The 21,535-nt window shown below is 38.5% G+C and overlaps 1 protein-coding gene across 2 annotated transcripts in view; it reads right to left on the bottom strand.

The window, feature by feature from the left end:
- The window catches only part of ADAMTS6 (ADAM metallopeptidase with thrombospondin type 1 motif 6), a 292,975-nt gene that overhangs the window by 5,123 nt on the left and 266,317 nt on the right, over positions 1–21,535 (bottom strand). For both annotated transcript variants that reach the window (XM_067568533.1, XM_067568534.1), the window contains 3 exons: positions 13,023–13,227; positions 8,014–8,190; positions 4,548–4,704 (listed from right to left, as the gene is read on the bottom strand). In XM_067568533.1, coding sequence (XP_067424634.1) covers positions 4,548–4,704; positions 8,014–8,190; positions 13,023–13,227 — 539 coding nt within the window. The remainder of the gene's footprint in view (positions 1–4,547; positions 4,705–8,013; positions 8,191–13,022; positions 13,228–21,535) is intronic.

Below are 21,535 nucleotides of genomic sequence, written 5' to 3'. Positions count from 1 at the left end.
ACCCATCTTCGTACTTAGACTTCTAGCATTTGTATACAAGCACTTATAAGATTTGTCAATATTTAATTGTCTGCCTTCATGTGATGTAATTTAATGGGAATCTTTTTCGTTTGACTGTTACTCTTCAGTTCCTACTTCTAATTTATCAATTTCTGTCTTCTCTTTACTAGGATATAGAGTATCCCCTTAATAAATTCTCTGCTATGGGATGTGTCTGTCTCAATCAGATACTCCTCTGCACCTGTTGGCCTTCCTCCAGCCCTTAGTTTAAAAACTCCTCTACAAGTTTTTGAATTTTACATGCCAGCAATCTGGTTCCATTCTAGCTATGCAGAGTAACATTCATTTTGCCTTCAGCTTTGTACTAGGTATATAACCAAAACTCATTTTTCTTGTTCAAAATTGAATAATATCATTTTAAAAGAAATTTTAAGAAGTTTCACTAAGAGCAGCTCAAATTGTCTGTTTAGCTCAGTCTACTTTGAGATGAATGGAAAGTGGTTGATCTTTATGAGAAGAAAGGATTTTATAGAATAAAAGCCTGAGATTAGTTATGATCTTTAGGATTAGTAAATTCTTGAAATCCTAAAAGCTTTCTGTCACCTCCAGCATGTTAAAAGACTTTGCCTGACCATTTACTTCAAGGGTGACATAGTAATAACATAAGCAATTTGGTCATGTAGACTAAATGGACAGAGTCCATTTCATCTATTAATTGAAGAAACTTCAGATACAATTGCATTTAAGAGGATTTGGTTTAAGATCAAGAGAGATAAGCAGAAAATGTCTGGAACGTGCACATTATTCTGAGACAATACACAGTCTACATGCATATATTCAGTATTTAATTATAGATATCTGATGCTTATATGTACAGAGATATTTATAATAAACACCTGATAAATTGAGACAGAAAACAGTTGTTTTGCAGTCAAAATTTAGTTGAAATTTTAGATCTTGAATGTTTTATAACTGAGGGCCAAATTGTGCTCACAGATGTACGTATTCCTAATAACTTCAGGAGGAGGCACAGTAGGCACTGTTTATCCTTTTTGGAATCAATATACTTTATGATATATACCAGCTAATATAAATTGGCTCTAACAGCATCTTTAGCAATTTCGCCTATCTACTTTCATATGTCACCAACCTGCAATGAATATCTTCATTATGAGCCAAGGGCAGAAATGTGACCCTTAGTAGCAATGTAATTTTAAAACTGTTACTTAAGATAAAAAGAAAGAATTTATACTACACTTCCTCTTCTTTACTGTTCCTAGAAGAACATGATATTTCCCAGGTGATCACAGTATTACTAAATAATATCATGACCTTTTTATCTGGAAATTAAGAGGTGATAGGTAGGTAATAAATCATACCCATCAATAAAGACTTTTTTTACATTTCTTCCTCTGGACAAAAGACAAAGTCTTTGCAGCAAATTAATAGTTAGCTCTTGATCTATAAAAGTGCAGGATTTATTTTATACTGCTGTCTTCATTGATAATGAACAGCCAAGAATAACAGCTGTAATATTATCTGAATGGGAATTAAAAATATCAAGATAACAAAGGAAAAGTCTGTTATGAACATACTTTCAATCAACAACATGAGATTACAAGCTTCCATTTGACATCAGAGGTTCTAGGAGATGGAATAAAATGCCCATCTAATCTCAGACTACTTTGCTTCACTTATCTCATTGTGATCCCCATGTTTTCATGTTAATTTTGAACTTATGTAGCCAACCTGAACGGATATATCGGCTATTAGCAATCTTGCAGTTTGATGCAAGTAAAGACTGAATGCAAACATTGTTGCAGTTAAATAGTTAAAAACAGAATCCAGAACAGGAAAGGCCTGAGTCCAAACTTCAGCCTTCTGCATTACAAGATAGAATACAGTACAATATTTGTAGGATGATAAAGTAACAGGACAGTAGATTTAGAACATTACATTTCATCAGAAAACACCATTCCACCCAAGTGCAACTTCTTCTGTTCCATTTCCTCAAAACTGTCTCTGTCCCAATCCTGTTTCTTCCCCACCCCTAGCTTTTTGTCCTGGTCCCATTCTTTGCACTTAGAAAGTCCTAGTCTCCACTCCTCAGGCTTCTCATCCCAGTGCCTTCTCCTTGCCCAGCCAATCCTAGTCTCACCCTCCTGGTTCCTCATCCAATTGGTCTCTTTCTCCCCACCCTTGTTCCCACTTTTCCCCCAACTCGTGCCCCTGTGTTCCCCCATCCCCAATGGCTCCCAGTCTCAATCTTCCTTCCTGGGCTCCTCATCTAATTTCAGTGTCCTTCTGTCCCTTGTCCCATCTCTTTGCCTACATAGTCCTAGTTCTCCCCCTGCACCCTGGCTCTTCGTCAAATCTATTTCCTCATTCCCCTCACCTCTTTCTCCTTCCCCACTGGTTCTCAGTCCTGGTTTACTTGCCCGGATAGTCCCAGTTTCTCCCAGCTCTTCACTCAATCTCAGACTCCTCCTTCCACTTACTGACTCCCAATTCCTACCTGTTTCCCTCCCTGGTGCTGGTCCCAGTCTCCCCCACCATCCCAACTCCCATTCTCAGTTTCTTTCTTCCCACCCTCCAGCTTCCCCTCCTAACTTCTGCCCCTTTCTATGATCCTTTCCCAATGTAAACCCCTGTCCAACTTCCAGGTCCAGGGCTTAACTCCTCTGGATTTGAATTTAGCATCCTCTTCCTCCACAATGCCTGGGACCAGCAGGGTGGCCACTGAATGCATAGGAAAGACAGGCACCCTTCTCTCTGTTCTGGTGCCTGGACTCAAATCCGACAACCTGCAGCAGCCCAGAGCTTCAATTAAACAGAAAGTTCTGTTCAGCCCCAGGCTCAAGCATTCTCCATAAAGATGGATTCTCTGGAGAATTTAGCTGCTAAAATCAAAGAACTTTCTATTGGGCATGTGAAAACTATACATTTTCAACATTTTGTAAGTTGGTGAAATTTGGGGAGATTTTCATTAGGATAACAGGCACATCACTGACATAAAGGCTATCCCCCAGCCAAATTTCAAGTCCTGCTCCACAGCATGGGAGCACTAGCATTTAACCAATTTTTTTTTTTACATGGACTAAACAATGTATTATTCCCTAGCCTCATTTTCACAAATGGCTGAACTGCTTTGACTGAAAATTTCAAAAACAATTCAGCCTGAGGAAGAAACCTGAGATGCAAAATTTTAGCCCAATCAGTCAAAGTTTGGCAGAGTTATAAGCAACTAAAATCAGGGTCTTATAGTGGAAAGTGTTGGGTGGGTAACCTTAATAATAAGTGGTTCTACTAGCCCTGCCTATAATATATTCCCAGACAAAAAAAAATGTTACAATGAAGTTAAGGTTGAGAGTACATATGACTAAATTAGGATAAAAATCATAAACATGTAAATATGCCCAAACAAGCATTATAAACAAAGGAAATTCACAGTTAAAATTAACAAAAAGAACTGCAAACAAGTTAATGTACGGAAACACAGTTAGGGAATGCATACAACTTTAGCTCTGCAGATGCCATGTGGTCCCAGGTTACATTAAACTTACTTTTAAAGACCCATTAGATATTTTCATTGTTTCTGTCATGGCGTCACCACTTGATGAAGTTATGTTATTGGGTGAGTAACATTTGACAGGTAGGTGGTTACAAAATACTACAACTCGGCTCTCAGAACAATCATCAGTTTTGCTAATGCTTTAATTAGTAGCTTACATACACAAGAAACCTTGATGGAAGCTTGTATTAGAAGATCCTCCACTAGCACATACATCAAGAGAGATTGAAACATTTATGGAACAAAATGTGTATACTTTTAATTCATTCATGATATTGCTAAGTAGGAATTGAGGGAATGAGGTGGTGTAACAGTCCAGGATATTGTTTTATAAAGTGTGTGTTCATTTTGTGTTATTCAGAATGTATTTTATGTCTGAGTTTGTCTAACTGTTTTAAAATTGGTAAGATTATATTTTTAAAATCATTGATGTCTTGTTGATGTATTGCAAAGGTCAATGGCAAAACTCTCATGGACTTTATTAGAGTCAGTACTTTCACCCGTTGTCTCTGCCCCAAAGAGCTTGCCCATGTAAATAAATATTACTGAACATAATAGGAAACATGCACAGAAAATGCATTCAAAAGGAAAATGGGCCAGAGCACTTGGGTGGTCATATGGGATCATAATGAGTAGAAAGGTCTTGCTAAAACTGCAGTGTAAATGCCATAGTCTTCATTTAACCAGCAGTTGCCAGCAGTAGCTGCAGTATTTCAGTTCTTCCTCGCACTTAGAGAAAAAGATGGTAACTGTTGTTAAATGTTGTCTTTTTAGTGATGACTGCTGTATGATATTTGTATTTGCATAGTGGTCTCCAGATTAGAGTTGGCTGACTAATGAAAAAATATTTGTAGATAAATCATTCAACGATTGATTGGGGGGGAAAATAAATAAATAAATATAATATTCATGGATATTAGTCATCCATCTCTATTCTTCAGAGCTCTACTCTTAATATATTGAGAAGACAACCTACCTTCCGTGTTGGAAATGGGAGTACTGTCACATTTGCTTTCACACTGTTGCATTGATGGAGGTCGAACAGTTTCTGGACACTCACTGGATGCTTGTCCAGTGTATGAGAGACACTGCACTGTTCGCATCTGTTGTCCCAGACCACACTGTGCAGAACACTAAGGATAAGAGAGAAATCAGGATAATAAGTTTGGTGAAATTTTAAAATATAAATCAGAAGAGTTAACAGGGATGACACAGACATAAAATGGAAAAAATAAAGCCAATTAAGGACATGTTCCAGAACAGATTATTCCATAGACATGTAGTGATAGAAAACACATTGGGCAAGAATAGCAGATACAGCATTTCTCAGCACACCCTTTGGCTAATGTAGCAAAGGACATCCATAAACAGTTTAGCATTTTGCATTTCCAACAATATATCCAAGTATCTGGTTTACAAAGGAGATGAACAATGCAATACTAGTCCCCATAATCAATCCAGAGCTGTCTGAGGGAGTAGTCTACTTTACACTACCTTAGGTTTTGTCTATATAAACACTAATGGCTTATCCATACAAACACTTAGTTGACAGCAAACTGGGGTGTAAATCTAGATCACATTTCAGACTGGGGTAGATTAAAGAACATTAGGGAATATCTAGTATGTGGCAGGCTATTCAGAAGCGTGCTGCAAATTAAGTGTACATATAGACAAGCCCTAAGACATCATCTCTGAATTTAGGAAAATGTCTTCAAAAGTTACTTTTTTACCTCCGATCACAGAAAAAAAATCCAAACAGAACAAACATTTGAATCTCCCTGTTAATTTCCTTGGGAGAGCCCTGGCTGTGGGGCTAGAAATGTTGAAGTATTCATCAATATTTCAAAACAATGTGTTAAACCATCTCAGAGAAACTAAGAAAAAACAGCATTTTTCAGTCCCTGCATAAAACCAATAGCCTTTATGCTGTCTGCTTCTGTGAAGCATAGTAAGTAAATAAAAATAAAATGGGCAAAATAATATAGATTAAATGCAGCGATCTATTCTGGCCACTCTTTAAAGTACAGAAATAGAACACAGATGTGGTGAGGCCATCCAGTGGAAGTATGATTTAAGTAGCCATGCTGCCAAGGGGAAAGCGGACTCATACTCCATGCATCCATACAGCTAGTTTCCTTTCCCCACTGATTCCCCAGACCTGCAGAGACTTTAGCCTTGCTCACTCCACAACCTACCAATACCCTCCCCATATAAGGAAGAAGAGTTGGAGACTGCAGAATGAACACAATAGACAGTCCCCATAGTCATCTGTCCCCATCCTTTAGGTCTTTTTAGTAAATAAAAAGCACATTTTATTTTCAAGCTTCCACTAAGGCATAATTAAAGGAAAATGCAGACCAATTAATAAAAATAAATAGTAGCTGACAGTGTCCCTTCAAAGATTTAAAGATGGACAGAAACCTTCAAGTTTATATCTCATGTGTGATGTTATTCTATTTGTATTTATTGTTTTAGACTATTCTTTTAAATAGTAATATGGAACACCACTGGAACGATTGATCAGGACAGAGGTATTTATCTCAGCAATAAGGACCCCCACCGGAATATTTCCCAACATGGGGTTTCTTCCCAATAGGCATAGAATGGTATAGCTGACTCTGCACTATTTCCCAGAGAAGTCCTGGAACAAGAGGTGTATCACTTCATGAATAACTGTGTTGATTCCATGCATTTTAAGGGGCCGGGGGAAGGGGAGGAAGTAACCAATAGTTCTTTCCAAATGGAAATACTTTGGCCATTCCAAAACATGTTTTGTTGCTCTATAACTAAACAATGGCTTAACTGATTCCCATCAATTTAAGAGAAATATGCATCTGCACTGATAACATGCATGCCAACATAAAATGGTGAGATAGATCCCTAATCTATTATTTAGGGCCCAATATGGCAAACAGTTGTTGCTTGAGTAGTCCAACTGAATTCAGTGGATCAATTCACATGTCAACATAATAATTTTTGTGTAATACTACTATTTCCATTGTGCCTTTCAACTAAGTAATTCAATGTGCTTTTAAAATATTCATTAAAATTATGCCATACAACAGTGCTGTACACCCAAAAATGCTCTAACCATTTTACATGTGAGTAAACTGAAGCACAGAGTAAAAGAGATAATGCACAACTTCTCATAGTCAACTGGTTGCAAATTCAGATTTAAACTCGGAAGTTCTAATTCCCAATTTTTTGCTCTAGCCACTAGACAACGCTCATTAAATTTCAAATTTCTAACTGCTTTAAAGCTCACTGGCTCTGATTAGTTGGGATAAAATATTATTAGTAAAATTTCATTGTTAAATTAGTTCACTGTGGAAAGATTCACTTTTGTTTCTAGTCCGTTTCATATTCTGTCTCACAAGCACTCACACATGCAGGTATTCTGAAGGTCACAAAACTACAGGAGAATATTTTTAAATGTTTTAAATGGAACAAGAAAAAAAAATCAGAAAAACATTTCTATTCATATTAGTTTTAATAGCTCACTTCATATATGGGTTCCTACATGTACATGTATATTTCTCCAGGGATTATGTCAATAAACATTCTTTATGTATCATGCTGGTGGGAATTGACATGCAGAATCCTGAACTGTGAGCTTGTGGATATTTATAAGCCTGAAACTAGCAGATGGTGTCTTTTTAGGAATCTGTCAAAATATTGCCATGAATTTTCTCTGGTATGAACTTTACTGCTTCTGTTTGGAAATTATACATAATATCCTCCTTTATCCAGATATAGAAGAGATATAGCACAAGCAGCAGCAGCACAAGTTTAACCACACTGCCACTTCCACCAAACATGGCTGAAACCTTGTCTGGAAAAACCATCTCTGAGAATGAAAGGATAACAATAATAATAATAATAAATAACACTTTGCATTTCGATAGGGCTTTTAAATCAAAGATCTCAAATAACTTTATAATGGCAGATACATATTTTGAACATAGGGAAACTGAGGCAATGAGAATATAAATGACTTGTCCAAGGTCTCACAAGAAGGCAGTGACAGAAGTGGGACTGGAACACAGGTTTCCTAACTAGTAGACTATGTTGTCTTTCCTATAAGGGCTAGTTCAATCTCTATTCCCATTCAGTTTTTTACTCCTTTTGTAGGAATGCGAACAGGTGTGAAAAATCAGTGCCAATTACAGTGTTGGGATTGTTTTTCCCCACAAACAACTGTCCAGTAGGAATTGGACTGAGACCAGTTACTTATTTCATATAGACCAACAGACAGATATCAGTAGGTACCTAGATCTGGACACTACCACCCTGTGTGACAGTCCAATCTGAGACAAAAGAGGATGTCACCTGAGCCGTCCCTCGCACATTTCCAAGAATAAAGTATCTTCATTTTTAGAAAGTGCTGATGGATATTAATAGCAAGAAAATGTAATAGACAGTTATACAGACTGTTATTTTACCTGTCCCCAGTCTCCAGTAACCCAGCGAGGAGGAGGGCATCGGCCCAAGCTGCAGCGGATGCGAACTGGAGGCTTGCTTTCCTCTTGGCATTGTGCAGTTGGAAATGTTTTTGAAAGGTCACTGCTTTTGCACAGAACAATCCGATGTTTGAATCCTGGACCACATTTTGGAGTGCACTGGACAAATATGCAAACACATTTATAGTTAAAACTTGAAAAGACAATAAACATTTCAGAAATATTTAGAAAGTGTATATTCATATACACTTATACCAAACTATCATCACAATTTCCACAAGATCCAAGACGTCCCCTGTCTATCCATAGTAGGGATGAGACCCTCATAAAGTATAAATGAGAATTGCACTCAGATACTACAGCGATGGACACTTTGAAAATGGTTGGTGATTGATTTTTTTCAATCACCATTTTCTAACAGATTTTCCTTCCTACCTTTTATCTTATTCTACCACAACAAATTACTAATTTTCAATGTGTGAGCAAAGTATACAATTACATCAGTACTCATAAAATAAATCTGAGGGTGCATTTCAGAGATTAATGTGGCATTCACTAGCACTCAGCTCTCAGCAGAACCACTGACAACTTCTTTCAACATCCCATACAGATTAATGAAATACCTGGGAGGGAAGGTGACATACTAGAACACAGCACAAGAAAATTTTCAACATATGTAAAGGTAAGTGCATTAGTGGGCTGTGTAGAAATGAGATTCTTGGTCCAGGTAGGAACTTTTCTCCCCTTCCTCAAGTTGTTACTCTCTCTTCCCCCAGATACTGCCCCTCCTTTTTCCTTCCTTTTTTAGCTGCTTTGCTGGCTCTGATAGCAAACAGGTAATGAAGCAGGAACTTGAATGGAGACAGGTCTAAAGTCCTCTATGCTCGTTTCCGTTCCTTCTCATTATTCTCTCTCCCCTTCTTCCTTCTTTGTTTTGCTGCTGTACTCTACCTGCTGCTAACCCTAGCAGAGCAGCAAAATGGGGAGAAGACAGGGAAACAAGTAATAAGGGGAGGGAGACAAAAGAAGACAGAAGAACTTCAAAATTCCACCCAGTGAAGTTCCCAATACCCGTTTCCCTCCATCATCGAAGTAGGAGATTTTGACAAAGAAGCTGGTTCAGAATTGCTTCAAAATTGCATAATTGCATGTGCATCTCTTTCCTTCAAATTCATCAGTAAGATATTTAGATGGGAATCAGTTTTTGATCATACACAGGGCCTGTATATAGAATAACTTAAATCTGTCACAAGACTGGAACTCCCTTTCTTGTATAAGCAGCTGCATATACATAATACCATACCACATAGGAATGGTGCGCAAAATTAATGGGTGAAATACAAAAAGAGTTCTACATCCAAACAGAGCAGCATATGGCAAACGCCAGAGGGAAAAGAGGTAAGTCCCTATCTGAGAAACATGCTATTGTAGCTACTGGGACGAAGAGACAAAAACATCCCTTAGAAAGAAAACTTCTTATGGAGCCATAGCCAAAATTCCACTAAATAAGTGGAACTACACCCTGTCCCCAGCAATGAAAGTGAAGTAAGGAAATTAAGTTAGCTACAATAATACTGAATCACCAAAAACCAAAGGCATCACTAGAATTCAACAAAAATAGTATGTCTCCAAAGCAAATGAAAGATAAAATGCCCACACAAACAAAAAACAGGGAATAAAGTTTCCCATTACTACATGCTTTCAGAATTTTTGACTCACTTAACAAATGGCAGCAAGCATGACTAACAGTAATGTGAATGCAAAGGAAGAACTGCTTGTGTAAAAAGACTGATAAGGATCCTCCCAAGAAATCTCTAGAACAATTTCTGCTGCTTTGATTTTATTACCTTGAAATACCTTTAATAAATATAAAAGGCAATCATTATTTACTGCAGGGAAGGAAATGCAGCAAAATCTCAACCATTTCAAGGCATGTGATAATTGGCAGGGCAAACTGTATCACACTGTCACTAACTATGACCAATTAACCTGTGCTGCCACAAGCTACTTGTTAGTTTTGGTACACCATTCCCTGTCATGTGTCAATGCTTTTACCTTATCCTATCAGCCTCTTTCTACCTTTACACATTCTGTAGAATACTTCTGGCTTTCCATTATATGGGTGATTCTTAGAAGAGGAAAAAAGCTTTATGACAACCATTTCTTGACCTAATTAAATGGCTTTGCTTTACTTCTGTCACAGATACTTTAACTCTACTGACCCAAAAGAAGCCTGACTCTATTATTCCATTTTCTCTAAACAAATTTTTTCTGATTATCAGTTCTCATAAGAGATAAAGAGATACAACTGCTTGCTTATCTGATGTCCAACAAGCATGTTAGCACATGAATGAGTGCTGGAATCGCTTAGTTTGTGTTTCAGAGAGGGTCAGTAGTGGAGCAAGTGTGTTAGTTGTTTTAGTGTAACAACAAAAGCTGAAAAAGATTTTACATTCCAAAAGTTGACAAGCTTTGACTTAAATGGAAGCAGGATTGGACATTGCTGCTATTTGCAGTTCATCGCTGCTTTCAATTACAAATGTTACAGGATACAGCATTTTCATGCTGCCCCTAGAAAATCAAAATAACAAAGTATTATATGCTATATCAAATAAGCATAATATTTTAATATACAATAATTATATTTTTAGGAAATACTGGATAAGAAAAATAAGCACTCTCTCATTTTATTAAGTACTTACCAATTGAAACACACCTTCAAGCTACTCTAAGCAGGAATATATAAATAGAAATATGCCCTCATTTACTCAGAATCTTGTCAGAATACCCATCAATATTTGTGGTTTAACAATGCTCAAACTATTTTGGGTGAGGAAATTTCAGTTCTAAGGTATCATATACATAGTTTACAGAAGTTTATATATGGAGCCATAAAACTCCCTAATGAAGCTGCACACTGAGTTGGAACATCAGCACTCCCAAGGAGATGATTTAGTAAGCAGAATGCAGGTGAAGCATTCAAAGATGCATAACAAATGCCAAATGCTATATCCACAATTTATCATGTGGATATTATTATTATTTCTTTGTATTGTGATAGTGTTTAAAAGCCTCCCTCAAAGGGGAGCCATTATGCTAGGCATTGTGTGTATAGAGAGAGAGAGAGAGAGAGAGAGACACCCTGCCACATCCACACCCGCACACGGTGGTTCCTGGTCTCAAAGGGCTTACAGTATAATCAACACCACATAGTGGACTAGGAAAAGTTTTTGTCTCCTCATTTACTCTCTCTTCCAACCACCCTTCCTCCTCCACTCATCTTTTCTTTCCTGCTCATCCTCTTTCTTCTCCAAACTATTCCCCCAAACTTTGGATTAACTTTTGAGGGGGTGGGATGCTCTGTGGCTTTCTTCTCTAGCCAGGAACTGGATGATGAAGTAGGGATTACTTCCAAACGCCCATCCCCTGCTCTGGCTTTGCCACTCCACTTCTAACACCAGCTTGAATTGCAGGGAATGGGCAAGTTGAGAAGAGAGGGGAGACAGTACACAAGGGATGACAGTCTGCCCCCTGGTGTGTTTTAAAAACTCACTGCACAATCCAGGGGGGGTTTAAAGCCCTGCTCTATATAGAGAGACGTTGCTGTAGGGAACTGCTTTCTGACAGATATTCAGGATATAAACCAGACACCTTCTTAGGAAAATACTCCAAGAAAAAGGATCACACTTTTAAAACTTTTTTTTAAAACTTATGAAACCAGAGACGGGTCAAGATCTGAACTCTGTGGCTGGCCCATCTCTATATTGCCCAAATGAATGACAGAAACTTGGGACAAAAAAATGGAACCTTGGAATCCAAGCAATTGCATCAGCATAAAGGGCTAATGAACTGAAGTTTTTTAAAAAAATCATCTGTAATTTTTTTAAATACTTTTCTGTTCCCAGTTTTAAAAAAATCACCCATTTCATGGATGATCGCTTATAGAACTGAATGAATGTTTGCCCATTACAGCAAAGATGATAAAATTCTAAGTCGGTAAAATGATGAAAAAAAATCATTTTTAAGCTAGGGAGATTTGGGGGTTTTCCCCATAAGCTAATGGTGGTTTTCACCAGTGGAGAAAATTACTTTTAATGTTAATATCAATAATGATCAGACATTATACATCACCTAATATCCCAACAAGCACCACATTTCTTTACAGCCTGAAATACAAACTATAGAGCACATCATTCTGAAATTCAGCCACCAATAGAAGCTGCTCCACAGCATCACATAGTACCCTAAATCAACAATTTATGATAGAAAGTGATGTGCATAATCTGCATATGGTGTGGATCTGATGGCACTGTTCTACACACTTCTACACTTCTCTTTCTATCATAAATTGTTGATTTAGGGTTGAATCAGCATAAATTGAGATTAGATTTTGGCTCATACACTAACAGACTCTGAAATATTAATAAAAGGTATACTAGCCTCACCTAGGAATGCTGAAGACCCAAGTCTCAGTTCCACCTTTCACATCATCTTACTAAGGTAGTTATTTATGTATGCTTGCCTGGTTACTTGAAGAAAAATACGGCATTTCTCGTAGCTTTTGATACGTAAGTGCTCTAAAAATAATCATATCCTTTTTTAAGCCATATGCATGTAAAGAAGCCTCTGGAAAATAAAATCTCCCTTCTCAATTTATGACTTTGCTGAACCAGGTAGCTGCCTCATGCCAACAAACTATTGTGCAGCAGCACTGGTTTTAGCCTTTATTGGAGAAACAATATATCCTACATGGTTACATGATGACACTAGGGGAAAATTAAAGAACTCTAATGTAATCATAAATGAGCTCCAAAAACTGCTTTAATGTTCTAAATCAGACTAATTACTGATTTCTTATTAATCCTCTGCCTTTAGATCATGATCTCCAGATGACAAGCAGCAAAAAAATGCATTTACATTCAGTGGGAGGAGCTCATGACTTGCCCACTGCCATTGAATTAAAAATGCTAATCTGTGTGAAATATCCTTACTTCTGACCAGTCCAAAGCAACCCACTGAGGTGGGCAAGACTGATTGTTACAGGATTCTTTTTCAATAGGCCGGTGTGTCAAACAGTTAGTATTGTCCAGTGTTTCTTCCTCGGACGGTCCAATCTTTCTGATACAGAGAACTGTTCGTGTACGTATTCCTCCATCACAGGTCTTACTGCATTCCGACCAATCTCCAATAAACCACCTGCAGGGAGAAAATCAGGAAATTTAAATACCCCATTTCACAAATAGAATCATAGAAGTGTAGGACTGGAAGGGACCTTATTAGGTAATCTAATCCAGTCGCCTGCACTCAAGGCAGAACTAAGTAATAACTAGACCACTCCTGACAGGTGTTTGTCTCAGATGGAGAAGATGATTACACAATCATAAAATCCAAACTTCAGTTAAATTAATAATTCTAAATTATGTTTCATAATATACATGCTCTTCTTAGTAAAATAAAGTATAAGCCTCTGGACCTTTTCATTGGACATTTTAACTCAAAGTGATTCTGTCATCATAAGCCTCATTACAATCATAATGATACTTAGCATTTTATAGAAGTTAAAGCATGAGAGCGGAAATCAGGGGGCCTGACTTTCCATTGCCCTACACTTTATACAGTCATTTACACTAGAGGAAAGTGAGTGTAAAGTGGGCATAAAATGCTATAATTCTGATTTGGGAGAATTCTACACCCATTTTCATTGGATTAAATGACTGCAAAAAATACAGGACTACAGAGAATCAGATCCAGGAATTGTGCATTATATTCCCTGCTTTGCCACATATTTGCTATATGGCCTTCGGAAAGTCATTTACACCTCTCTGTGGTTCAGTTTCTGCATCTGCAAAATCCAGGTCACAATATCTGTCTCATAGAGAATTTGTGAGGCTTAATTCATGATTGATTATAAAACACTAGAATATTCTTGTATGGAAGACACTATAAAAATGAAAAGTATCATCATTACTAGATACGAGAAATGAAAACAACATAGTTCATCATATCAAAAAAAAATTACCATTAAACCTAAAATTTTATTTTTCAAAACTTAAACATTGCATCGTATCTATTGGGGGAAACTCAGGGTGTCTGCATGCAAGGGAAGGTGAAGGTCAGGAGCTGGGGGAAACTGTCCAGTGTTTTCTGGCTACGCTGTGCTGCTTAGGAGTAGGTAAAGCACCCAGAGTATACTGGTAAGTCTGACCCTAAAATTTAAAATAATTTTTAAAACTGAAGCAGTTGTATGTCAACAGAGGCTGATGCATAAAATCTTCAGAGAAATTCAGAAAGAACTACCCTATTCAAAATGGCCACATTCTTCCATTGCTCCTGATCAGTGAAGCCAAGTTCTCCTTTGGGAAGATGATGGCACCTGTGACCAGGTGCCTGGATGGGCCACACTGAGAATGCCACAGTCAGGGCAGACTGCAAGAAACAGGGCAGACAATTCCTAAGACTGGTGGTTTATTGTATAATTAGATTCACCAAGCCAGTAAAAAAAGTGGTTCTGTAATACCACACTGGTTATCAAGAAGCCAAGTACAGTCCCCTTTAGGCTTTCCAGCTCTTGGCTCCCATCTAGACAACCAAGTCTCATATAGTGAAGGGTTACTGAAAACTGTATTCACCATACTTAAAGTTCTACCAATTCCAAAGGATCAGACACTTACCCTCATGTCAATATGAATCTCAGATCTCAGCCAAATACATGCTTACAGCCAATCTTTAATAACTAAATCTAAGATTTATTATTAAAAGGAAAAAGAGAGAAGAAAGCTATAAATGGTTAAGAGACCAATAAACATAGAAATGTGTGTGAAGTCCTTATGTCAGTTTCATAGCAGAGGGATGGTGAGGCTACTGATTTATAAAAGTCTTTCTGGAATCAATTCAAACAGTTCTAGTCCAATAGGCAGTCCAGATGTAGAATTTGTTAGAGTTTTTCCATGACATTTTCATGACAATTCCAGAGTAATCCAGGTATCTACCTGGAGACCTTGGTCCTATGGCTTCGATCTTTCTTGTTAAAGTTTAAGCAGACCTGAGATGAAAGGATCAGGCCCGAGACTTCCTTTATAGATGAAGCCAGAACTCCTGGTGGTGAACTCCGCCATTTGGGCTTTGATGAAAGCCAGCCGACAGTTTGTGATTTCTATTAAAAGGTTCCTTTCTCACACAATACCTTTAGCAATAGCTATTGAAACTATCAAGATAGTTTAGAAGTGGTTTACTATGCGGAATTACAAGCGTTCAGGAGAGATGAGGAGAATAACATTATTATACACAAGTCCCATTTAAATGATAATATCCCCTTTTGATCTTGGAGTCAATAGAATACTGTAATGAAGCATTGTAAGACAGGATTTAGCATCTACAAGCTAATTAGATCACACTGTTAGAATTCTAATAGGATGCATGTAAACATAGGCACATTTAGCACTTCTTGATTTTCTAACAGTACAGGTGAACGGGCTAAAGATTCTAATATACTTTACATGATTTTGATAACTATCTACAAGGAATGGCCCTGTTTATTATTGCAATACTCTTTTGATATTTCCTTAAGAGTTGCTTACAGATCATCCAGCTTGCTGATTTTTTTTAACCTTTGTTGGCCCAGTGTTACACCGCCTATGCTGTCAGGAGGTGAAGAAGAACACTCAATAACACTGAGAACAATGAGAAACAGATACCCTTCTCAGAATGGCCTCCTAACTGAGGGCAGTGCCATTGAGGATAATGGGAGATAGCAGGCATTTTGAAGGAGAGCAGTTCTTGTAGTTCTATGTAGATTATTCTTCAGCCTGTGTTGAAAAGGAACTTTTAGTTATGAAGAATAAAGGGAAGATATGACAATCCTAAAAAATGTTCTCTTCAAATATTGCCTACGCACAACATTTCAGTGAATTTTAATTATATGGGAAGTTTGAAGACTGAGTTATTCTGTTATTAAAACCACTAGGGAGAAAATAAAAGGTCTGACATCGGTTACTAACTTTCTTAAAGGACCCATTTTATATTAATTTTATCTCAAATAATAATCTACATGTAAATTCTCAGAAAATTAATTATATCTTCAAAGTGTAAGTGCTGTCACTTTGGGGCCAATATGCTGTATTTTTCCTAAAAATGTAACAAAGAGGAAGAATCCCTACTTTAAGGGCAAAACTCAACTCAATATTAACTTTAAGACACAATTAGCACTTCCTTAATAAACTTCTGACAATAAGTAATCAGCTTTCTACTTGCCAGTTCTAAATACATTTGTTGAAATCACAAAAAGTTCAGTCAACATAAAGCATTAGTTCCTTTCAAAGTTTTATTTTTATAACAGAATTGTTTTTGTTTTTATTTAAACATGCAGTGCCAATTGTATAAATTATTATTTTTCATGTATGAATGATCAAATTAAAGACTAACCTATCAATGCCATTTTAGTAATTAAAAAATTAATGTGTATTCAGGCTGATAAGCTGGAAACCAGTAGTTTCTTCCTGATTCAGTGTGAAACACCAAAGATACTCAAGCACAAAAAATGAGTGTGGAGTATGGAGTATTTTTTGTGCTTGAGTATGGAATTTCATGCAAACAACATCTGAACTATATACAGTGCAACTGTACCACTTCAGGCTGTGATGTCATTAGATCAGACAAACTAGCTAGTGTTGGGCCTTGTCAGGGAGACCTCCAAAGAAAACCCAGAGGCTGCAGGAAATGGTATAGGTGAATCAGTAGCTGGAACTTTTCCTTATGAGTCATTATTAAAGCAGTGCTCCAGTACACTGTTAGAGGACATTAAGCTTTTGGATAAAACAGTCTATTGGATAAAACATAAAATGAAAGTTCTGACTACTTCTGTCCACTAAAATACTTGTGGAAGTTTCGAATTTGACAAGGCCACTGATGTTGCCTCACCTACTGCATGTGGACAAGGGTGAACCAGTCAATATAGTGTACTTGGACTTTCAGAAAGTCTTTGAAAAGGTCAAAAGGCTCTTATGCAAACAAAACAGCCATGGGATAAGAGGGAAAGTCCTCTCATGGATCTATAGCTGGTTAAAAGATAGGGAACAAAAGAAAAATAAATGGTCAGTTTTCACAGTGGAGAGAAAGAGATGTTCTCTAAAAACATCTGCTCAACGTGCAGCATCAGTCAAAAAAGCTAATAATGTTAGGAACTATTAGGCAAGGGATAGATAATAAAGCAGAAAATATCATAATGCAACTATATAGATCAGTGGTATGCCCACACCTTGAATACTGGGTGCAGTTCTTATCGCCCCATCTCAAAAAAGATATTTTAGAATTGGAGAAGGTGCAAAGAAGGGAAACAAAAATTATTAGGGATATGGAACAGCTTCTACCTGAGGAGAGATTAAAAAGACTGGGACTGTTCAGATCAAAAAAGAGACAACTACGGGGGGGATATGATAGAGGTCTGTATAATCATGAATGATGTGTAGAAAGTGAAGAGGGAATGTTATTTATCCCTTCACATAATGCAAAAACCGGGGGTTACCCAATGAAATTAATAGGCAGAAGGTTTAAAAGAAACCTAAGGAAGTACTTCTTCACAAAATGCATAGTCAGCCTATGGAACTCATTGCCAGGGATGTCGTGAAGACCAATGGTATAAGTTTAAAAAAAAATTACATAATTTAATGGAGTATGGGTTCATCAATGGCTACTAGCCAAGATGGTCAGGGATGCAATCCCTTGGTCCAGGTGTCCATAATGCCTCCAACTGCCAGAAGCTGTCACTGGACTACAGGAGAAGGATTGTTTGAAATTGCCCTGTTCTGTTCATTCTCTCTGGCACTAGCAACTGTCAGAAGACAGGATACTGAACTAGATGGACCATTGGTCTGATGCAGTATGGCCAATCTTATGTTCTTATGAACTCTTACCAATTAGGGATTTAATCATCTACCTACCGATATTCTCCCTGAAATTACATACAGTTTCTTTCACATCTTGTTCAAAACAGCTGTATAATGTCCCTGCACAATGTGAAAGAGTTTCCATATTCTATCTCAATGGCAGCTGATTTTTAGTGGAGATTGAACAGACTTTCATGTCTTGTATGTGAAGTTTGTAAAGTTTGGGCTCCTTCTGGATGAAGGGGCTAAGTAAAGTATAAAATATTATTACTGTATTTACTATAGTTGGGTCCCTGCCACTGCTCTTTTTATTAGAGATGGGCATAAACCACAACATTCAGATCTGGAACACCACAAAATTAAGAGGTGTTCAGGACACTGGTCAAGGTTAAAACAATATTAAGATAAGAGGCAAGATACTTACGATAGTAGAGAATCAGCATACTTAGCTGCCTGGGGAGGGGGGAATTCCCAGATGACAAAACAGCTGCACAACAATCCCCTTTCCGCTCCTAGTCCAGGGAGCATGGTAAAGCAAAAGTGGATGCGGCCAAAGTGCCCTTGAGTTCTGAAGATCCAGAGCTGCCAGCATAGGTCATTGCAGTCAAGTACAATTTAGAAAACCCATGAGGCTATTCCAGTTTTGCTGGAGACAAACCAGCCTCCAGCCAGTCCTAAGATCAAGGACTTAGAGTGGGATGTAAAGGTGGTGTAAAACTACTTTTGCAATACCCTCACTTGCACAAGCGACAACAGCAGTGCAACTTAGGATCTGAGTCAAGGATAGTAATTCCATTCTAAAGTCCATGGAGATGATAGCCCAACGCTGAGGTGAAGTGGGTAAGGACTGGAGGGGGTCTTGGTCCAGGCACAAAGGTCATTAGAACATAGGACCCAGCAGAGGTATGTACAGCAGGCCACCAAAAGTTCCTGGAAATCAGGACTTAAAACAGCCAAAGTGGTCTGCAAGGAGAATGTCTTGGCAGAGTTGTAGGACTCAAAGCCAAATGGCCCCTTCAGGCACATAGATGCGTCCCTTGTTGCATATAGGATCCCGTCCTGGAACATGATGACTGTAGAGGTCTGGTCTTGGCCATGGTCTAAGACTTGATAGGTTTAGATGGCAAGAAGATTGCTAGGTAACAGACAGCAGATGGAGGAAGGAAGTGGATTTCCATGCAGGAACAGAGTTTCCTGTAGTTCTGTCAGACAGTGTGTTGGATGGAGCTGAACTGCTGAAGGAAATAAATGATTTTCCACCAGGACTAGCTACTGCCAACTGGCACCAGTATGAGTGAGATATGTAGGGGAGTCCTTAAGATAAGGCAGTACTGTGAAAGAGGGGATTCGAGACAGCCCAGGTCATCAGGCCTCTGAGGAATCTTGTATCATTCCTGATGTGATACTGCCAGTTCTCTCAACAAATGGACACTCAGCAAACAATCCCCAACCCTCAGGGTAACCCCAAAGCATTTGCAGGCCACTCAAGGCTTGTCTATTTTTGCTTGGGTATTAAAGGGCCTGCCTACTCATAGACATGGAAAGAACAGTTACTTACCTGCAGTGGTTCTTCAAGATGTGTTGTCCATGCAGATTCCACTTGTGCTCTGTATGTGCCCCATAACTGCAAGATTGATTTTGTTTTGAATAGCAGTGTCTGCTGGGACCAGGGCTATGTCCTGAGTGCCCCTTTGTCCCCCAGACCTGAGGACATAAAGGATAGATAGGTCCTGACCACCACTCAATTTCTTCACCAATAATCTCATAGCAGAACGACTCCAAATTAGGGAGAAGGGTGGGACATGAAATCTGTGTAGACAACACATTTTGAAAAACCACAATGACTGAAGGGTACATAATCGTTCTCTCTCCTTCAAGTCCACACAGATTCCACTCTTGATGACTAACAGTTTCTAAGTGCATGGAAATGGTAAAAGGAGTCTTACTTAAATAATGATTTCAGGACAGCCCTACCATCTAATCTGGAAGCTTGCACTAAAGAACAGTGAATGGTAAATGTATGAACTGAGCTCCATGTTGATGCTCTGCATGTCTCTGATAGGGGAATGTTGCCCAAACAGGCAGCCAAAGCTGCTTGAGCCCTAGTGGAATGAACTCTGATATGACTTTGGGGATCTTTCTTAGCTAATTGATAGCAAGTCCTTATACAGCCTGAGACCCACTTGGACAGCCTCTAGGAGGATATGGGCTGTCCCTTAATCCTCTGAAAATGTTACAGTCTAGGAGTGTTTCTGAATGACTTGGTTCTATCTAAATAAAAGGATCATGTTCTCACCCAACTAATGTGTGAAGTTCACACAGGGTAGCATGTGGCTCCTGGAAGAAAACCAGGAGGTTAACAGATTGATTTAAGTGAAAGTCTGAAACTATCTGAGGTAGAAACTTGGGATGAGGCCTAAGGTGACATTCCCTTAAAATAATCACATATAGGTGGCCCACCATGAAGGCCTCGATTTCCCCATCTCTCCTAGATGATGTAACGGTGACTATAAAGGCTATTTTCAGTGACAAGTGGTAAAAGGAGCAGGTTGCCATAGGCTCAAAGAGGGGCACGTCAAAGGAGTTAGCACTATATTAAGGTTCCAGGAAGCAGGGGGCTTCCTAACCAGTGAGAAAACATAAACAAACACTTTCAGGAATTTAATCACAGGGAGTATGAAAATATGATGTGGCCCTGGATCAGAAGGTGATCAGCAGAGATTGCCGCTATATGTCCCTTATAGAATTGATGGGTAGCCCAGATTGCTTCAGGAAAAGTAAGTTGTTTAATATAACTGGAATTGGAGCAGTCAAAGATGAAAGGTGGTGTTGAGCTGCCCAGACAGAGAACTTCTAGGAACTGGCTTTGTATGTCAGTCTGGTGGAGAGATTTCTGTTTTGATGTAAGATGTTTTGAACCTCAACTTAGGATCTTCTTTTGTAGAAGTAATTCAGCCAGCATCCAAGTAGTCAGGAGCAACAATTCTGGGTCTAAGTGGAGGATCTGGCTGTTTCTCTGAGATACCAGGATTGGCAAAACTAGTAAGGTGATCAGTGGTATATTCACCAGGTTCAAATATCAGAGCAACCTGGCCCATGCAAGAACTATCATGATGATGTGATTTACATCTGTCTCAGCTTCATCAAGACCCTGGGCATCATGAGTATTGGTGGGAAGGCATATATTTGTCCTGGAGACCATGGAATAAGAAAAGCGTCTGTCAGGGAGTCTGGTCTTGTGCTCCCTCTGGAGCAAAATGTACTCGTTGTGGCATGTCACAAACAGGTCTACTTTGGAATCTCCTATCTGTGAAGATGCTGTGGAAGACAGAGTCCCTGAGACATCACTTGTGGTTTTCTGAGAAGTACCTGCTAACTTGGATACTGGGGTATTCTGTTGATTGGGTAGAAGGGAAGCTAGCAGTGTGATGTGATGCTGTATGTGTCAGTATCAAATATGCATGGCTTCTTGATGGAGTGGGAAGGATCTTGCTCCCCCTTGTTTGTTGGTATAACGCATCGCTGTTATATGCAATACACAATCATCTATATCTGGATTGTTAAGCCTCAATGAAGGGACAGGAAAACCCTTGAACACCAATCACATAGTTCTGAGATGTAGG

This window comes from Emydura macquarii, unplaced genomic scaffold (genome assembly GCF_026122565.2).
Source record: "Emydura macquarii macquarii isolate MOO-44397 ecotype Brisbane River unplaced genomic scaffold, CSIRO-AGI_Emac_v2 contig_2897, whole genome shotgun sequence".
NCBI lineage: Eukaryota > Metazoa > Chordata > Testudines > Chelidae > Emydura > Emydura macquarii.
Note: the sequence above shows the minus strand (reverse complement) of the source record. Positions and strands in the feature narration are given on the sequence as shown.